This window comes from Diceros bicornis, chromosome 17 (genome assembly GCF_020826845.1).
Source record: "Diceros bicornis minor isolate mBicDic1 chromosome 17, mDicBic1.mat.cur, whole genome shotgun sequence".
NCBI classification, from domain to species: domain Eukaryota; kingdom Metazoa; phylum Chordata; class Mammalia; order Perissodactyla; family Rhinocerotidae; genus Diceros; species Diceros bicornis.
The window spans coordinates 16,136,566-16,153,930 of record NC_080756.1 but is presented as its reverse complement, the minus strand read 5'-3'; the positions used below and the strand labels follow the sequence as shown (position 1 = coordinate 16,153,930).

Below are 17,365 nucleotides of genomic sequence, written 5' to 3'. Positions count from 1 at the left end.
CATGGAGGCCAGGAAGGCACACAGTCTGGATTAAGGGAACAGAATAGGGAACAGGATAGATTCTCTTACTGCCTCAGAGTTGCGCCACCCTGTGGCTATTTGCAGCAAGTCAGAGACCAACAATCCTTAGAAAAAAGCCCTCGTTCTCCAAGCCTCGCTGCTCTTTCAGAAAGGCATATGTGACTACTGGCTGACCTTCCAGGGCCCGATTTAAGGAGGCGGTGTAAGACCCAGATCTTTAAACCACCACTCATGATCCATATTTGAAAAGCAACCGTTTATTAGAACCAATACAAGAATATGAAAAGAGGGAAAAGAGGGGAGTGGAGGAGGGGGAGAGAATGAGGTCTGCACTGGATGTCAGTTGTGGAAACACATAAACTGCCTACTTTAAACATTTACATTTAAAAGGCGAACATATATATATATCACTTATCCTAAAAAATAAAAAAATCAAAAGCAGACATGTTTGGCTGAAATAGAACCAAGAAATACAACCAAAACTCCCCCACAAACCGAAAATGTCCATAGAGAACTCAATTTCCCATTTTTCCATTCAGAAATCTGGCTACAAAGTGTGATTTGTTTTACTCAGGATGGTACAGAGTGCTGAAAAAAACCCAGCCTCTGGAGTCTCTAGATCCCATCCTGTGGGAAGGGGTGGGGAGGCCATGGGCGAGTCAACTCCTGGCTACTTGGCAGATGTCAGACTGTGCTCTCCATCCTCCGGGACTCCACAGAACCTCCTGGTGCCGCCAGTGCTGGGTGAACAGAAGAGCCGAGTCCACAAAACACGGAAAACCGGAATGTGACCACAGCAAGGGGCCAGGACCTTGTGCTTTTTCATGGGTTACACATCTAGGGCCAAGGAGAGGAAAAGAGAAAGAGCCCTATTGGGAAGGGAAGCTGGCTGAGTCCCTAAACTGAGATGGAGAGTAAGGCTCTTGAGCCCACACTTGGGCAAATAGAAATAGTGTCCAAAGTTTTCCCAAACGAGAGTGAAAAAAGGTCAAAGTCAGGTTCAGACTGTGGACACTGAGAAAGAGATGACAGATGCTGAATACAGTGAATTGGATGAAGCTTTGAGGAGTACCGATGCCCAATTCTGAGTGTTCAACCTATCTCTAGGAAAAAAAAAAAAAATTTCCAACGTGGCTCTTTTCTGGTGGGGGATGGAGGAAGTGGTTATGTTTACTGAACCAGCTGGTTCCTACGGGAGGCAGAGGCTCGGGGACAGATATCACGAAGCGGTGCAGTGACCTAGATGTCCAGGGATCAGTTCGGGGAGCGACAAGCAACTATATAAATCAAACCCACTGTGTCTGCTTTGCTCCTGAGACAGCCTCAGTCTGTTCCAAGCCCATGGGGCATGGGACCTTAATTCCCAACCTGCAGAGAAACAAGCAGTAGCATCCCTGCCTCATGATTTCCTAATTCAATGCTCTTGGGTTTGAAACAGCCTCTCTTTGTGGATGCAAGACATAGAAAATACTAAGTGCCTTCCTCCATAACATCCTACATCTGCACTATTAAGACTCCAACATTCACGAAAACACTGTCAACATCTGAACTAGCAGCTTTGATGAGGGGTGGGGGGCAGAGAACTTGCCGAGGTCACTAAGTAGTTCCAATCTTGGGACACCTTAGCAAGGACTAAAGCCTATGTCGGGCCTAGACTTCAGCTCAAGGCATCCTCCGTCGAGGACCCTAAAGTATTCTATCAACTGTGATTTATAATGCCTCACAACACCCCTGTGAGGTAGGTCAGTATTATTACCCCCATTTGACAGATGGGGAACTGAGGCATTGAAAGGAGCGACTTGCCCAAGGTCAGCCATTATGAATCCATTGAGGAGGTTGGCACACATAGTCAGCACCCACTCAGTTCTTGTTCCACTCTCTAGAGCATATGACTTCTTAGAGTGCACCTGGGAGCAAAGGGAAGTCAGCAGGTACACTTCACTCTGCAAACTAGATGAACTCAATCAACCAATAAGGATTAATTGAGGGCCTATTCTTTATCTAGCGAGGAACTTGGAGAAACAAACTGCTTCTGAAAGTCATGTGTTAACGGATGTTTTGAAAATAAAATTACGCTTTAAACATTAAGGGCATGATTCTTTCATAAAGAAACATTCACTTTATCCTAAGAGGTGAAGGACCAAGACACACCAATTTCCCAAAGTTCTATACTGAGTAATCCAAATTCCTAAAATCCAGAATGACACAAGACCACACTCAAGCAGGAAGATAAGAACCGTTTCCCAGGGGTGGTCTGGGTAGTGCTCTGAGCTGCAAGGTTGGTGGGGAAAGGCCAACACCGGCCAGAGCAGTGGCAACATTCTCTACAGGCTAAGCTAGAAGCACAGGAATCCCGGCCCACGGAACACCCTCCTGCTGCTTCCTTTCCCTCCCACAACCCTCAGAGGGCAGCACCTTCCCAACCTTCCTCCCTCAGCCCAACTTCAGGAGTTGCAGCATCTCCACACAGTTGAAGATGAAGAACATAAATGGTGACCCTACCTTTCCATTCAGGGAGAGGGGATGAAATGTTCTCCATAATTAGTCATAACACTTGTAATATTTTTTCCTCTTGCCAGAGGCATAACTCCTTAACAAAAGAAAAAACACTTCTTCCCGTCCTTTGGATTTACACTGGATTCTGGTGAAAATCATTATAACCCTTATCCTAAAACTAGGGGGAAAAACCTACACCCACAGCCAGCCCTGGTTTACAGTCAAATCATAAAGCTATTGGAAACTGCAAATGACTGACTGAACCTTAAAAGTGCCTTAACATGACTCAACTCTATGTTCTCAATCTCCAGGCAGGAAGCCCCTCCTTTCCTCCGTACCCACTCGCAGGAGCCAGAGCAGCAGGATTCTACATACATTGGGAGCTCAAAGAATGATTTATCAGCACACCAGGGACACTCCAGTTCCAGGAAGGACCAACCATTCCAAGACCTAAATATAAATGTTATAGAACTTTTCCATTGATTGCTGATCACACTGAACAACTCCAGGTGATGAGAAAGTTCAAGGCTGATGAAAGCAGCAATGACAGCCAGGTTCAGTCTGTGTTGGAATTTCTCAAAAAGTGTGATGAACTGGCCACCGGGGCCTGGATCAACCGTGAGGGTCACACCTGCCAATGCCAGGGGACACCACAAAAAAAAAAAAGAGAGAGAGAATGACAAGATAAAAAGTTCATTGCATTCAATTTGGCCTAATTTCTTGATAATAGTTTCCTATTAGATTTTCCGATTAATACTGATGGCTCTTACCTAGGCTGTGATAATTAGGTTTTGATCTATTGTGACATTAATGATCACAATCAGTTGACTTTGAAATTGACTTAATTAATGGCTCTTCCCTTGTGGGTGCCTCCAGTGTGGTTTCTGTCCCCTCCCCCACCAACTTGTTTTAACTCCTTCTCTTACTGACCTCAGAGACAAACAGCACTGGAGGATCACTTTCTTCCCACAAACCAAAATTTTAAACTATTTTAAAACATTTCTCTGACAGAGGAGCAAGACGAGATGATGTTAGGTGAAATGAGGATCAGGACGAAAAGGCAAGAGAACATGCTGTCAACGAATAGGAAAAATTCCATCTTAGGAAACAACCAAATCAGGCGTGATGTTAAAGTGGCAATGACAAGATGAAGTAACTCTAAAAAGAGAATATGAGGTAGTTTAAAATTCAAGAAATCCAGCGCAAGCAAAAAGAAACTAGAATTGTTTTTATGAAGCTGGCCAAAGAACCTTCACACTTTAATTTTCCAGAACAGTTACTCTAATTCCTGGGAATTCTGACTTTCAAAGCTAGTCAGCTCTCAATTATCCAGGCAGAGAAAAGTATCTTTTTCTTGTGGTTATGTGGGTCAGAACTAAGAAATTTCTTAAGGTCAGACTGTTTCCCAACAAGGCTAGGCCTCGCCCTAGACCTCCCTAGACTGACTCAAGCAGAAACTCCAGGGGATGTGCATTTCCGAGAGAGAGGTTTCCACATAATTGACACAAGTGTCTGCTTAGAAATTACCATCTTGCAGTGTTGAATAAAACTACATTGCCCAGAATAGATGCCCAGGTGTTAACAGATGTGCCCAAACCTTCTTTTTAGCAAATTTATCACTGGAAAGTATGTCCCTGTTTTAGGCTTCAAGCCAGTCATGTTAACTCTTCCAAAAGAGATGAGAAACTGAAAAAGGTGTGAGCAACTGTCATAAAATGTCCATGAGGAATCAATGTTACAGAACTCACAATAATGTAGCAACACACAACTGGATCTGCAACACACTTAATACTTCCCACAAGCAAGGATTAACCAGACCATTAAATACTTTGGCAAAGAGCCTAAAACAGGGATTCAAATCAGGGGTTCTCAATCCCCACTCACCTGTTTTCTCGCTCAGAAATAGCATTTCTAACCTTCAGTTATCTTTATTTCCTGGAATAAAACAAGCCTTTGTTGTGTTCTATCTACAGCTAGTTAGCTCCATTCATTCCAGGTCATATAGGCCTTTTCCACAGATGAACCAACCAGCACCTTCCTACTTTAGCGCCATGAACTATACCAACCAGTTGCCTCTGCCTCCAAATCAAAAATGTATACCCATTTACAGCATTTATTACACTGAACTATTAACGGATCATCCCACACCAGTATGAAAGTTGAGGTCAGAGACTGCATCTTTTTGAACTCTGTATCCCCAGGGCCAAAAAATGTTTATTGAATGAAATGTTGTGTACACTAATGTGGCTGAAATATGGATGGCTCACTACAAATCCACCACTATTAATTAGGTGGGGGGCACCCAATTCTGAGCATATGCTCTTGGGCACAAGGCTGGTAACATCTCTATTTTCGAAAACATAACTTTTATGATTAGTGGTAAAGCCAGGATGAAACTGGAATACACTGGGTCCAGACCTTTCCTCTCTGCCTTGCCACAGGTATGCTTGCTTGGTGGTCTGATTACAAAGGTAGAGACTTCAACACTATAATTTTTACTCTAAAAATCTAAACCAAAAGGATGGAATCATGGCTGCAAAATGAGCTTTTCCTTTGACCTAATTTGAGAGAAACAATTGCCACATTTTAAACCTAATGACACGGCCCTTCCTGGGGTTCGCATGTCATTGCAAAGTAGTATTTTAGGCCCTCAAATTTGAACCCTAAGGGCAAAGACAATTGCTCCCCAGCCCACAGATCCCTCTGATGCCTCCCTATACCTTAGGTGAGCTGGCCTAAACACAGATCCAACAAAATCACATGATGAAAATCCCAAGCACCTTCCCCAAGGCCCTACAATTTGGCTTGAATACAAGGAAAATGGATTGCAGGGTGGCTACAGAACAGAAATGAGAAGAGTTAAGAATAACCTAACTGCCCAAGCTACAGGAACAGGACCAACTTTTCATCAACAACACATAGTATAAAGCTATGGCTGGGAGACAGCCAAGGACCACGTAGCCTTCTGAGTGCTAAGGAGCACCACAGGTCCAAATGTTCCCTTGTGTAGACAACCCTGGATTGCAGCAGGAAAAATGATACGGCTCTCCCCAGATTAAAAAAGGGTGCTTCCATCAGGGCTGACATTCCTAACAGCTGATCTTAACGTGAAGGCATATGCCCAGCCCAGGGCTCAGAAAAGCAGCTACGATGACCTTGGCAGACTGCTGGACAAAGCTCTGCTACACTCTGTGGAAAGGGAGATCCTTGAATGCTGATCACCAGGAGAAATTCAGCATTAGAAAAGATGTTTTGAAAGAAGACCAAAGACAGGAAAAATAGACTTTGAGCACCTGAGACCTAGATGTTTAAAAGTGCTTACTTAGCCTCTGGCTACTAACTCTTCTGAGAGGAGAAAGCCCCATGAAAACAGGTTTCTGTTTGAGGCTGCAATTCTCCAAGGGCCAGGACAGCTACTCAGCACTAACAAATGCCGGAGGCAAAGGCTGGCATCTGGTTTCCTTTCTGCTGAGGTCTGAAAGCAGTACTGGCCTCCGGCTCCCTCCATTCCTAGAGAAGAAGCTGTGGATAGGCAGGGAGAGAACAAAAGTTGTTTCGGTGGCACTCCGTACAAGACCATGATTCAATAAACCGTGTACAGAAAAGAGGAATGAAGCAAAGAGCAAGGTATTAATGGGGTAATGAGTAGTCGATGATACTGGGCTTATTTTGTTAAAAGAAAATCACATTTTGATGAATGTCTTAAATATTACCCATAACCACAACCACCACGTATCCCAAGTTTCTCAGGACCAATCTCAGTACAAAATAATTCCGTTGTGTTCTTCGTTCACATGCTAGATTCTGGCTTTAAAAATATGGTCACTGTAGTTTACATGCCCACTGCTCCTGGGAGACACACAGTGGCTACTTGGAGAAGCTGTCATTTTCTCTACCTGCAAAGTGAGAGCCCAGATCACCTCCTCAGGGGCTATGGTCTACTTCTGTCCTATTCTTGTCTACCCTAATTGATATCCTTGGTTACTTATATGACAAATTTGTTTCCTGACCACCCTTTCTTTCTTTTAGATACCCATCAGATTAAGTACTAACAACTGTCAATTAACTAGCACTTGATCTAGGCCTTTAATTCCTTCAGAGAGTAAAAGAAGATGGAGATAAAACTCCTACCCACTTGAGGTATGGATTATGAGTTCTCACCCAAACACATTACCATTCAGAAGGATTTTCCTGGATGACTTAAACCAAAAGCTTCATTGTTCCAGTCTGTCATGTCACTGCAGCAACAGCTGTCTTCTCAACTGTGCAGTATAATTTTTGACATAATTTATACAAGCCCACAGAATTCAATCAGCAGCTGAGCAGGGAAGCAATGTTAACAAATGCTATGAATGGGCATATGATTTGCATGTTATTCGGCTCATCTGTGAACTGCAGCAATCTATCCACTCCCCTCATTACTCTGAATAATCCAGAAATGGTTGAACGCTCCTGGCCAGACAGCTATATGTTTTAAAAATCAAAAGCAACAACAAAAAAAACCTCAATGGCTGGTGAACTCTAGAGTTAAGGCGATTTTAAGCATTTATTCTTATTTCCTCAGCTTTGGGCTGGGACAAGGATGCTCAAACCCCTGCTATTTCCTTACTTTTAGTCTTGATTCTCTAGCCTCCCTCAACTACAAGACGAAAAGGGTCAAGAGAAGCAGGGCATTTCTTGGGGGACAAAGGCAGAAGGATATGATCAGAAAAATAATCTCTCAATATAATGGCAAGGCAGGAGGAAGCCAACAGGGAAATATTTTGCTGAGTAGGGAGAGAAGGTTGTGTCAACACACTAATGCCAGGGTTTGTCACTCTCTGAAGTGATAGTCTTCCATAGAAACGCATTTTTAAAAATAAGATACAAGTAAGAGTTTGAGGGTGGAAAAAAGAAAGCACGTTAACACTTTGGGGACTCTTGGTGGCAAATCCAGGAGTCAACAAAGCAGGAAATTTATGACTATAAACGCTGTGAATATTTATGATATTGTGACTATCATAATTGATATCGTGGCCAATGGCTCCCCTCCAAGAATTCCCCACTGAAAATAATGGCACAGGAGGGGAAACTTGGGTCCACTGAGAAGTGAGAGTCAGGTTTGAAGCCTCTTTGGTAACAGGAATGCTTTGGGAGGCCACAAAAGTTGGCAGGGTTGGAGGGTGCCTAGCACCTTGGCACAAGCAAGCACCAGGCAATCACACACCTACATGAATATATAATCCAAATGCGAGGGGTGGAAGGAGATAATACATATATGCCATATGTGATAATAAAGACAACTGTACCCTACCCCATCATCCTCATGTACCAATAGCTAAAAATCTCCACAGTTAATTATCTTGTCATTTTATGACAGATACACCACCTTGCAGAAGCAGAATCAGGGATTGCTAAGAAACAAGGCCAAAAGTCCTGGGGCTAAAAGAAGTGCCTTGACAAATTTGAATGTAAAATTTCAAGTCCTCCAAAGGATGGAGCTATTCTGGGAGGTTGGGTGAGGATGAACAACAGAGGGTGGCCCAGAAGACCACACTAGGAACCCTATATTCTCCTGGGTAGAGCTGAATGACGCTGGGAAAGCCCCAACAGGTAGGCAGTTGCTATTGGCTTTTTAAAAAGATGGGCAACATCTTTTCCATCCCAACATCTCAAAACAAAAAGCCTAGGTGGTCATCAACATGTTCTAAGAACCAAAGCAAGAAACCTAAATTCATCACCATTGTAACAAAACCCCCCAATCTAAAAAGCGACCAACCCTGAAAAGATCAAGACTCTAAGGTGATTAAAAAGTTAAAACTCATCTTGAGGTCACAGGGGAGCAGAAGGAAGAGATCAGGGCAAAGGAAAAAAATTGTAGGAATAACACACAGTATGTAAATGCCTGGTCTTCACAGAGAGACACTTATCATGAATCAGACCATCAGTTATGTTACAAGAGAACCAATATCAACATTTCTCCTGTGGAGCACAGTGATAAGCACATTTTTTATGGATGTGTTTAGGATAGAAGGGGGTGGATAGAAGGGAGAGGAGGCAGGGAGGTAAATGTATTATGTACAAAGAGAAATGACAGACACCACCCCCTCCTTTAGCTCTTTGCTGTTTCTTTCTCTTTGTTTTCCGCATCCTCAGGATATGCGTGCCACGTCAGTCTCTCTTCATAAAAGGCTATCACAATCTGTGGACATTTTACATTAGCTTCTTTTGCAAGAACCAGGTCAGCTTCATCTGTGTCTTTCCTGGAGAGAAAGAATACGAGACTTAGAAGGAGAGGAAGTAAGAGTGAGAGTCTGTCCAAGCATAGGTTTATGTCATTAAGGATTTAGCTGACTTGATTTCCTGGTGAAAAGGACCCTAACAGTTCAATATTTTCAAGGAAAAATTTAAGTAAATGAATGATTAGTGAATATCACTTAACTACTACATCAGATAGAAACAGAAGTCTTCAGCTAGAATTTAGATGGAAAACATAGGATTAATCAAAAGGCTGATAATTACATTATATAAATTCTGCTCCTATAATTTTTATTTGTTTGTATGAGCAGGTGAGTGAACACACAATCAAACCTACATTCAGCCCTATTGATTATGCATAAACTAATCAATCCAGTTTCTAGATCATCTAAGCCAAAGGGTCCTAACCCTCCTCATATCTTGTGGCCTTTTAAACACTCATTATCCTTTTGGTCAGAACTGGAGATTGGAACAATGAGAAAACAGAAATGTACATCAGCAACAGAACTTATAAAAGGGAGAGTAAGGGAGAATGTAAAATCTAATCACTAAAACTAAATGTAGGGATTAGCTACAAATTTCAATTATCCAAGTCACACAGGCTCTACTACCTGTATAACAAAAAATCTAGAGCCAGCCCTGATGGTCTAGCGGTTAAAGTTCAGTGCAACACTGCTTCAGCAGCCTGGGTTGGGTTCCCGGTTGCAGAACTACACTACTCGTCTGTCAGTTGCCACGCTGTGGCAGCAGCTCATACAGAAGAAGTAGAAGGACACACAATTAGGATATACAACTATGTACTTAGACTCTGTGGAGGGTGGGGAAAGATTGGCAACAGATGTTAGACTCAGGGCAAATCTTTCTGGGCAAAAAAAAAAAAAAAAAATCTAGGGAGTTCCTTAATCAGGATTCCAAACCAAGAAAAAAAATATTTTAAATCAAAATTCCACTGAGATGTGAGCAAAAACAACTACCCCCTTTTCTAGAAAACTGAGATGTTCAATTCACAGAGGTAAATATTATGGGTGAGAAGAAGAGGGGAAAAGACACAGCTTAGAGCAGATACTCATATTTGGACTGTGGTGGAAAGAGCTAGTTAACATGTGAACATAAATCATAAGTACACATACGGCTGAGTGGGAAAAGCAGTCAATACACCTCCACACTTCTGACAGAATACAGTGATTCTTCAAATATAGGCTTCTGGGTAATTTACTAGCAAAATTTCGATCAGATAAAATATTAAACCTTTTGATTATACAACTTTTAAGGTAATTAGCTTCTTTAGTGGCACTGTAGCACGAACCCTCTATTTAGAGACCCAACTTAAATCACAAGCCCAGAACACTTGGAAACAGAGAGGTAGTGAGGGCCACACCATAAATCACCCTGTCTTTAAGAAACCAAATTGAGGGGAAGTAACTACACTTTCCTCTAAGAGCCATTCCCTCTACCGGATGAAATAACTTGTGCTTTGGCCACTATGATTCTTAATGCTTTTTGCTGAGATTATTTTTCCCTTTTAGACATTATTCAGTGGTCTTGGTCCTCAGTGACGGCAGAAAGCCTCACTCAACTCCTATCCCACGGCCACAGGCTCACGGTCTGACGGTAAATGATTCAGAACCGTGTAAATAAATGGTTAGGTCATGTTTATATGTTTCCTACCTCAAATCTACCTTCTTCTGGTATGTGGGCTAATATATCTATAATTTGGCTTTAATACCAAAGCCTGAGAATGTCTTAAAACCATTCTGAACCGTAATTCCCATTTGATACTGACAGCTGGTATCAGTTAAAGATCCTTGACAAGCAAAATTCTTCTTGGGGAATACTCAGGCTTCCCTCCCTATCTTCCATACAAATTCAAGTCACTGGGAAAGAAACACAATAGTAGAGTGAGGCCCAATCTCTCTCACCATTTCATTAGGAACATTAAATCACCACAGGAATCTGTCGCCCCAATGATCTTTTCTGGTTCCAGTCCTCTCTCAAAGCCCCGAGCGATATCATTGCTCTGCTATAAATAGAAGATGAAGAAAGGTTACAGCTTGGAGAAAGAGTAAAAAACCTCCTGGTTTCTCAGCTCAACAAAGCACAACCTACGTTAATATGACCTGATACCATTTTTGTCACCAATTCATAAAATTCTTAGAACTTAAGAAATACAATACTGGGTCAGCCAGTGACCGTAATGCCAAGAGATCTTTTTGCAAGATGCAGTTGTCCTTCCAGCATTCCTTCAAAAGATTAGGAGCGGCCCCTACAATTCTTTAATATCCCTTAAGATATTCTGGAGTCAACATCTAGGAACTCCTCTAATCTAATCTCCTTAATATTATAAATTCAATAGCCCTAAGTTGTTGCTTCCAAGATAACAAGTCCATGTTTAGCCAAACTAATCCCTTTCTTTCATTTTATAAACTTTAAATACACCACCCCTCAATCTTTATTTTTTTAGACTCTTAGTTTACCTTGACACTGACCAATATTTTTAATCCTTCTTTTCACATGTCATTTACATTGATGAAAGAATGGAGGTAAGAAGGATTCAAGGCACTACCATAAACTACAGCATTCTTCCAGAGCTCACATCCCACAGAACCCACGCACTTGGGGAAGAGGCCCTGGTCTGTGCCCATCCCTCCTGATGTGCACGAGGCAGTAAGTAGCATTCGAGGGCAGACCTGGACAGTGATTTAAAACAAACAAACGGATAATTCTTTAGGGGATTATTCAAACTTGGTCAAAATGCAATCATGCCATCTAGACAAGGAGCTCACAGTCTGGTTCAGGTGTGATGGCACTGGTGAGAGCAAAATGGAAAAATTTTATACAAACTAGGTAATTTAAAAAATCTTATTATAGAAGATAAAGCAAGCTTATCTAGCAGCAACACATAAAAAAAATTTAGAAAGACTGCCCAAATGAACTAAATCTCTGATGTCCGATTTTCATAATAAAATCTCTTTGATCTGACATTCATCTTGCTTTCCTCCAAGAAATACAAAGCATTCAGGGTCCAGGTGGTCCCTAAAGATACCAGAACCCACATTGGGAAGGAAATTCCATGTATGGATCAGGGGAGATACTGACTCAAAAACACAGCCTCTTTTGGGGGTGCTTAAGAGGAGGAGGTTCCCAGATGTGCCCACAGCTGCTCACAGCTGGAATGCTGGCGCAAGAACTGAGTCATAAATCATAGCCGGCGGCTGAAAACAGTTTGCCACATAGGGAGGGAAGGGAAGAAAAATGTTCCAGCTGCTGAAAAGGAGCCGAGGTGAGGAAAATGCTAAAATCATCACACAGGCAGTAATCTTAAATCAGGCATAATGTCGACTAACAAATTTCTTCTACAGTGATCTAAAGAAAGAAACTCAATCCCCTCCTGTACCTTGAAAACATACAATCACCTATCTTCCCAGCTGCCTACCTGACAGCCGCCAGCACTGCTGAGAATGCTGTCAGGGGCCCCAGGTGAACATTACAATGTAAGGGACATCGTGTGGGGGTTGTTTTCAAGGTCGGCAGCATCAGAACCTAGCCTGGGAACGAACTCTCTGCACTGGCCAATGGCTCTATGCCAGACTGCTCCTTTTTAAAAGGACAGAAACCTTAGGTTGAGGAAATATACAGTATAGTCATGAATGGCTAGTCAGAAGTCTTATGCTGTGTTGTTTTTTGGTCTCTTTACTTAGCTAGAAAATGAATCAAATGACAAAAGCCAGGATACAAAGGACTAAGTAAAAAAAAAAAAAGCAAGAAGGAACCATGTCTTAGCTCCTTAGAGAAGGGAAGGCATTCTCAAATTCTTTATCAATACAGTATATCATAATAATATACACACCTCACCAGAATAGGGTAGTTTTAAAAAGCAGGTTGTAACAAATAAAATTAATCAGTGAAACAAATAAGGAGACAGACACAAACTCAGAGTCTACTTTCACTTGCAGCCGCCAGTCTTTCACTTTTATTTCACTTCTTTTTGGAAAGCTGGTCTTCTATTTTCCCTCCTATGGAATCACTTGTGTAAGTCTTTATAAAATACTGATGCCTAGGGCCAAACCACAGAAATTTGAATTTAACTGGTCTGTGGTGCATCTTGGGCACTGGACGTTTTTTAAAGACCCTCCCTTCCCCCAGTGCTTCTAATGTGCAGCCAGGGCTGAGAACTAATGCTCTAGAAAAATGGGTATCCATGTAGAATGAAGATAAATAGGGATGCTTATGGCAGTGATGCTATAAGATTCAGAAGCGGACTTATGCTTTTATTTTATTAAACTTTAAGGGTATGATACATCCTTCACCACAAAAGGCTTCACAACCTTGAAATAAATAAAAGGAGTGGAAGCTAGTGGGTGGGGTATGTGTATGTGTGTACAGATAGAAAAGATACAGATGAAAAAAGAGAGAGGCAATAACAGTGCTTAGGCTAGTTACTTGAGAGCTGAAGATCAGAAGGATTAAAGCAACCAAATCAACCCAAAATTTCATAAATACACTTTCAAAATAGAATAATAAAAAGATTCAAAAGGAAGACGAAAATTAATTTCTTATTTGCAGTATATAGAAATAATAGGATCAAAAGAGAATATACATGCCACTGAACTGTACACTTTAAAATGGTTAATTATATGTTAGTGAATTTCATCTCAATTAAAAAAAGAAAAAATATAATGGCTTGGAAGTAAGTACTATCTTTGGAACAAAAGAAAAAAGGAACTGAAGTGGTAAACATTTTAAAGCCCTTTTCTATCCTTAAAAAATTCAACAAAGACCTTCCCTCCTTAAGATAACTTAGCCGTCTATTCATGGAGAAGGCAGAGAGTAGCTGAATGTTTTACAGTGATTTAATTCAGCACAATTCAGTGGACGTACACATATTACATTTCTCACGCAGCCAGGAGGGGGAGCTGTAGTTAATCAACATACCTCCCTAGAAGCTCTTTTGTTCAACAATTTACCTTGCAGGCCATCCTTAGAACAGAAATAACCAAAATAAGGCTTTTTTGGTGTGGGGGAGGTGGGGCGGCGGCCGCAAAAGAATAGTTTGTGGGAAAAAGGGGAAAGGAAGCTTACCTCTCTCTTTTTTTTGGATTTGATATCATCAGCACTGTTCGAGAAATTGGATTTCCTCTTGTTACTTTCTGACTTCTCCCTGGGTTTGTTATTTTCACCCTCCTTCATCTTCTTATACTTTTTCATAAACTCAGAAATTAGCTCAGGGCAATCCAAATTTTTCTCAGGTTCCCAAGTATTGTGCTCCCTGGGCACGAAGAATGGAGAAAAAAGGAAAATGAGGAGAAAAATAAAATCCAATGCCTTATTTTAAAGAAGACAAGTAGGCAAAAAGGAAAGAAACCCTATGCTTAAAGGAGATAAAAAATTTGATCCTAGAAATTTATCCAAGAGAAATGAAAAACTATATCCACAAAAAAACTTACAATTATTTATAGCAGCATTTCAACAGCCAAATACAGAAAACAATTCAAATCAACTGGTGAATGGACAAACGAAATGTGGTATATCCATACAATAGAATACTATTCGGCAACAAAAACAATCACAGTACTAATTAGTACCTGCTTCAACATGGAAGAACCTCAAAAACATTATACTAAATGAAAGAAACCAGATGCAAAAGGCTATAGATTGTCTGATTCTATTTCTATTTATACAAAATGTCTAGGAAATACAAATTTAGCAGATCAGTCGTTCCCTAGGGCTGGGGCTTGGGATTAACTACAAATGGGCTCAAGGAAATTTTGGGTGGTTATGGAAATGTTCTAAAACTGGAGTGTGGTGATGGCTGCACAACTCTATAATAATTAACTAAAAATCATTCAATTGTCCATTTTCAATGAATTTACGAGGTAAATTATACCTCAATAAAGCTGTTAAAAACTCAAATATGCATTCTGCTTTATAAGTGGCAAAAGAATGTGATTTCAGACATAGAATCATTTATGCAAATCCTGAAGAGAGGACAATCTAATAAATAATGCACCCCCAGTTTAAATAATGCACCCCCAGTTTACACTGTCTTAAATATGCTACTTTTATTTTGAAGAAATGTCAACAAAATTTTGGGGGATTGAAAATAGTCATTTAGAAAAAAGGCATTAAGTAAGGGCTCAATTAAGACTTATTTGAGAGTAAGGGCTTAAATCATTAGAATATAGGCAAAACCATAAGAAGGAGAAGACTCAGAAGTGGGACTTAGAGTGCATTAATTCAATGCCCTGGATTCAAGTCTACAGTCACTAGGTAATCAAATACATTTTTACAATAAGCAAAAAAAAAAAAAAAACCCAAACCCAAACTAAATAATTGGGTCTAATTAAACTTGGATCAAGGGAGTCCTATTATGAAGAAAGCAAATAGTTGGTACTCACAAAGTCATTCTCTGTATTCCTGACATGGGTTTTAGAACTAAACCAACTACATCATAAGCTTATAGAATCAAAGCAAGAAAACATGGGAAAAACTAGAGCAGGTATTGTCTTCGCTCCTGGCCACTGGCAGAGGTTCTTTTGATTTATATAGTAAGGACTAGTTTATATTAAGATACATCTGTAAATATATCATAGAAGGAGTATCTACAATCCCTTCATTGACTTGGGAAAAAAGTTCTTAATGTATACACTATCCAAATTAAGTATTTTATTGGTTTTGTTTTTAAAATAAGGTATCTTTAGACAGGAATGGTTTGAACACATGCCATAATAACTTGACTCAAGAAGCAGAATGATGGAAAAATCTGAGATATTTACTCTAGACTTAACTTTCTGTAAAACGAGCTTAAGAATGAGAAAAAATTTATTTCTAAATCATTTTGAGCTAAAACTGGAAAAGCCTCTCCTTCATAGCTCCTTTCAGCAAAAAAAAAAAAAAAAAAAAAAACCCACAAAAACCTCATACAGTAACCTTCCCCCAAATCCACAGACCAGAAGGTTTACTATCCCAGAAGAAATTAAGGCACCAAAATCAAGAGGTGTGCCAACACTATAACATAAGTAAGTAGGTGTGGGAGTAGGAGTCTCTTTTAATAGCACTGAAAGCCAGTCCTATAACGGGATTATTCCTTTTCCTACCATATTGGTATTGCTGTTTCTACATCAACCAATTTTCACCCAAAAGACAGCATGGTATAATTTAAAAAGTCTTGGTTTTAGGGCCAAAGAAATCTCATATTGGAGCCTTGTTCTAGCACTTACCAGTCATGTTATCTTCAGCAAATAACTTCACTAATTTCCTCATCTGTAAACTGAAAATACCTCTAATGGCGTTATGAGAATTAAAGAGAACACAAGATAGAATCTGACCACTGCCTAGCAAACAGTAGGTACTTCGTTGTACACAATGCTGAAGGGGCAAAATTTATCCTAGTCTTTAATGAAATCCTGGGCATTTCCGACAAAGTAAGAACAAATGCTTAATCTGTCTACCCCAAACCTTGTCTTTCCCTCTTTGATCTATGTAAGGTACCAGCAGCTCAACTGCAGTTATAGACAGTTTCAAGTACCTTCTAAATGCCCAAGAATTTCCAGTGGTGATTCAACAGGCCCAATAAACACCTGCAAAATCTTTAGGTGTCATTTAAATTCCTATTTCATAGTTCTCAAGGTCTCTCAAACTCAGTTCCCATGTGCAGAGGATGCTGTGATACTACTCCTCTTTAGAAATATGAGGGCATATTCTGATGGCTGTGCTACCCACATTTAGTGCTCTGTGGGCTAGTGATGCTGAGCATCCTGCAGTGCATGAACTGTCTGACCTAAACACCAACGTGCTCTAGATGAGAAACTTTCATCCATGTAATGAAATAACCTTAAGTATGTTCTGAAGGCTCTTGATTCATACCTTTGTCCAAAGGTACTGTCAAAACACTGAATCTTCTAGTATATTTAAGTCTTGACTTTAAAGCTGTGATATTCAATATGGTAACTACTAGCCACATGTGGCTGGTGAGCACTTGAAATGTGACTAGTCTGTGCTATAAAATCTAAAGTATACATCAAATTCTGAAGACTTAGCATGATTTCCATCAGTTTTTATGTTGATTAATGTTGAAACAGCATTTTGATATACTGTTAAATAAAATATATTATTTAAATTAATTTCACTTTTCTTTAATGTGGCCACCATAAAATTTAAAATCACATATGCGGCTTGTATTATATTTCTATTGGACAGCACCACTCTAAGGAGCCTAAACCAGTTCCTATCAGTTCACTGGGGTTCTGAAAAATCCATTCGTTGTTATCAGGCATCCTAGGAAGAGAATTAATCAGAAATGCCTAATGAATACACAGCTTCACGTATTCCACCTTTCAAACTACCTCTTCTATGCTTCAATATGTGTCTAGTTCTATACATTCCAGAGGAAAAATAATCTATTTCAGCACTTCAGCACAAAGCCAGTTACTGCCTAACAGACATTCTAGTCAACATTTCAGTATCATTCTTAAAACTCATTGTCTTGAAAAGAGGGTTTTTAAGGTCTTTTTTTAAAGAAAAGATAGAGCGGGGCTGGCCTGGTGGCATAGTGGTTGAGTTCAAGCGCTCCTCTTCGGCGACCCTGGGTTCATGGGTTCGGATCCCAGGTGTG

General features: G+C 40.4%; 1 protein-coding gene across 3 annotated transcripts in view; it reads right to left on the bottom strand.

The window, feature by feature from the left end:
- Positions 1–258: 258 nt before the first annotated feature.
- Positions 259–17,365, bottom strand: part of CBX5 (chromobox 5) — a 33,986-nt gene continuing 16,879 nt past the window's right edge. For all 3 annotated transcript variants that reach the window (XM_058558073.1, XM_058558074.1, XM_058558075.1), the window contains exons 3-5: positions 13,834–14,020; positions 10,674–10,774; positions 259–8,759 (exon numbers count right to left, since the gene is read on the bottom strand). In XM_058558073.1, the coding sequence (XP_058414056.1) occupies positions 8,609–8,759; positions 10,674–10,774; positions 13,834–14,020 (439 nt within the window). In that variant the 3' untranslated portion in view covers positions 259–8,608. The remainder of the gene's footprint in view (positions 8,760–10,673; positions 10,775–13,833; positions 14,021–17,365) is intronic.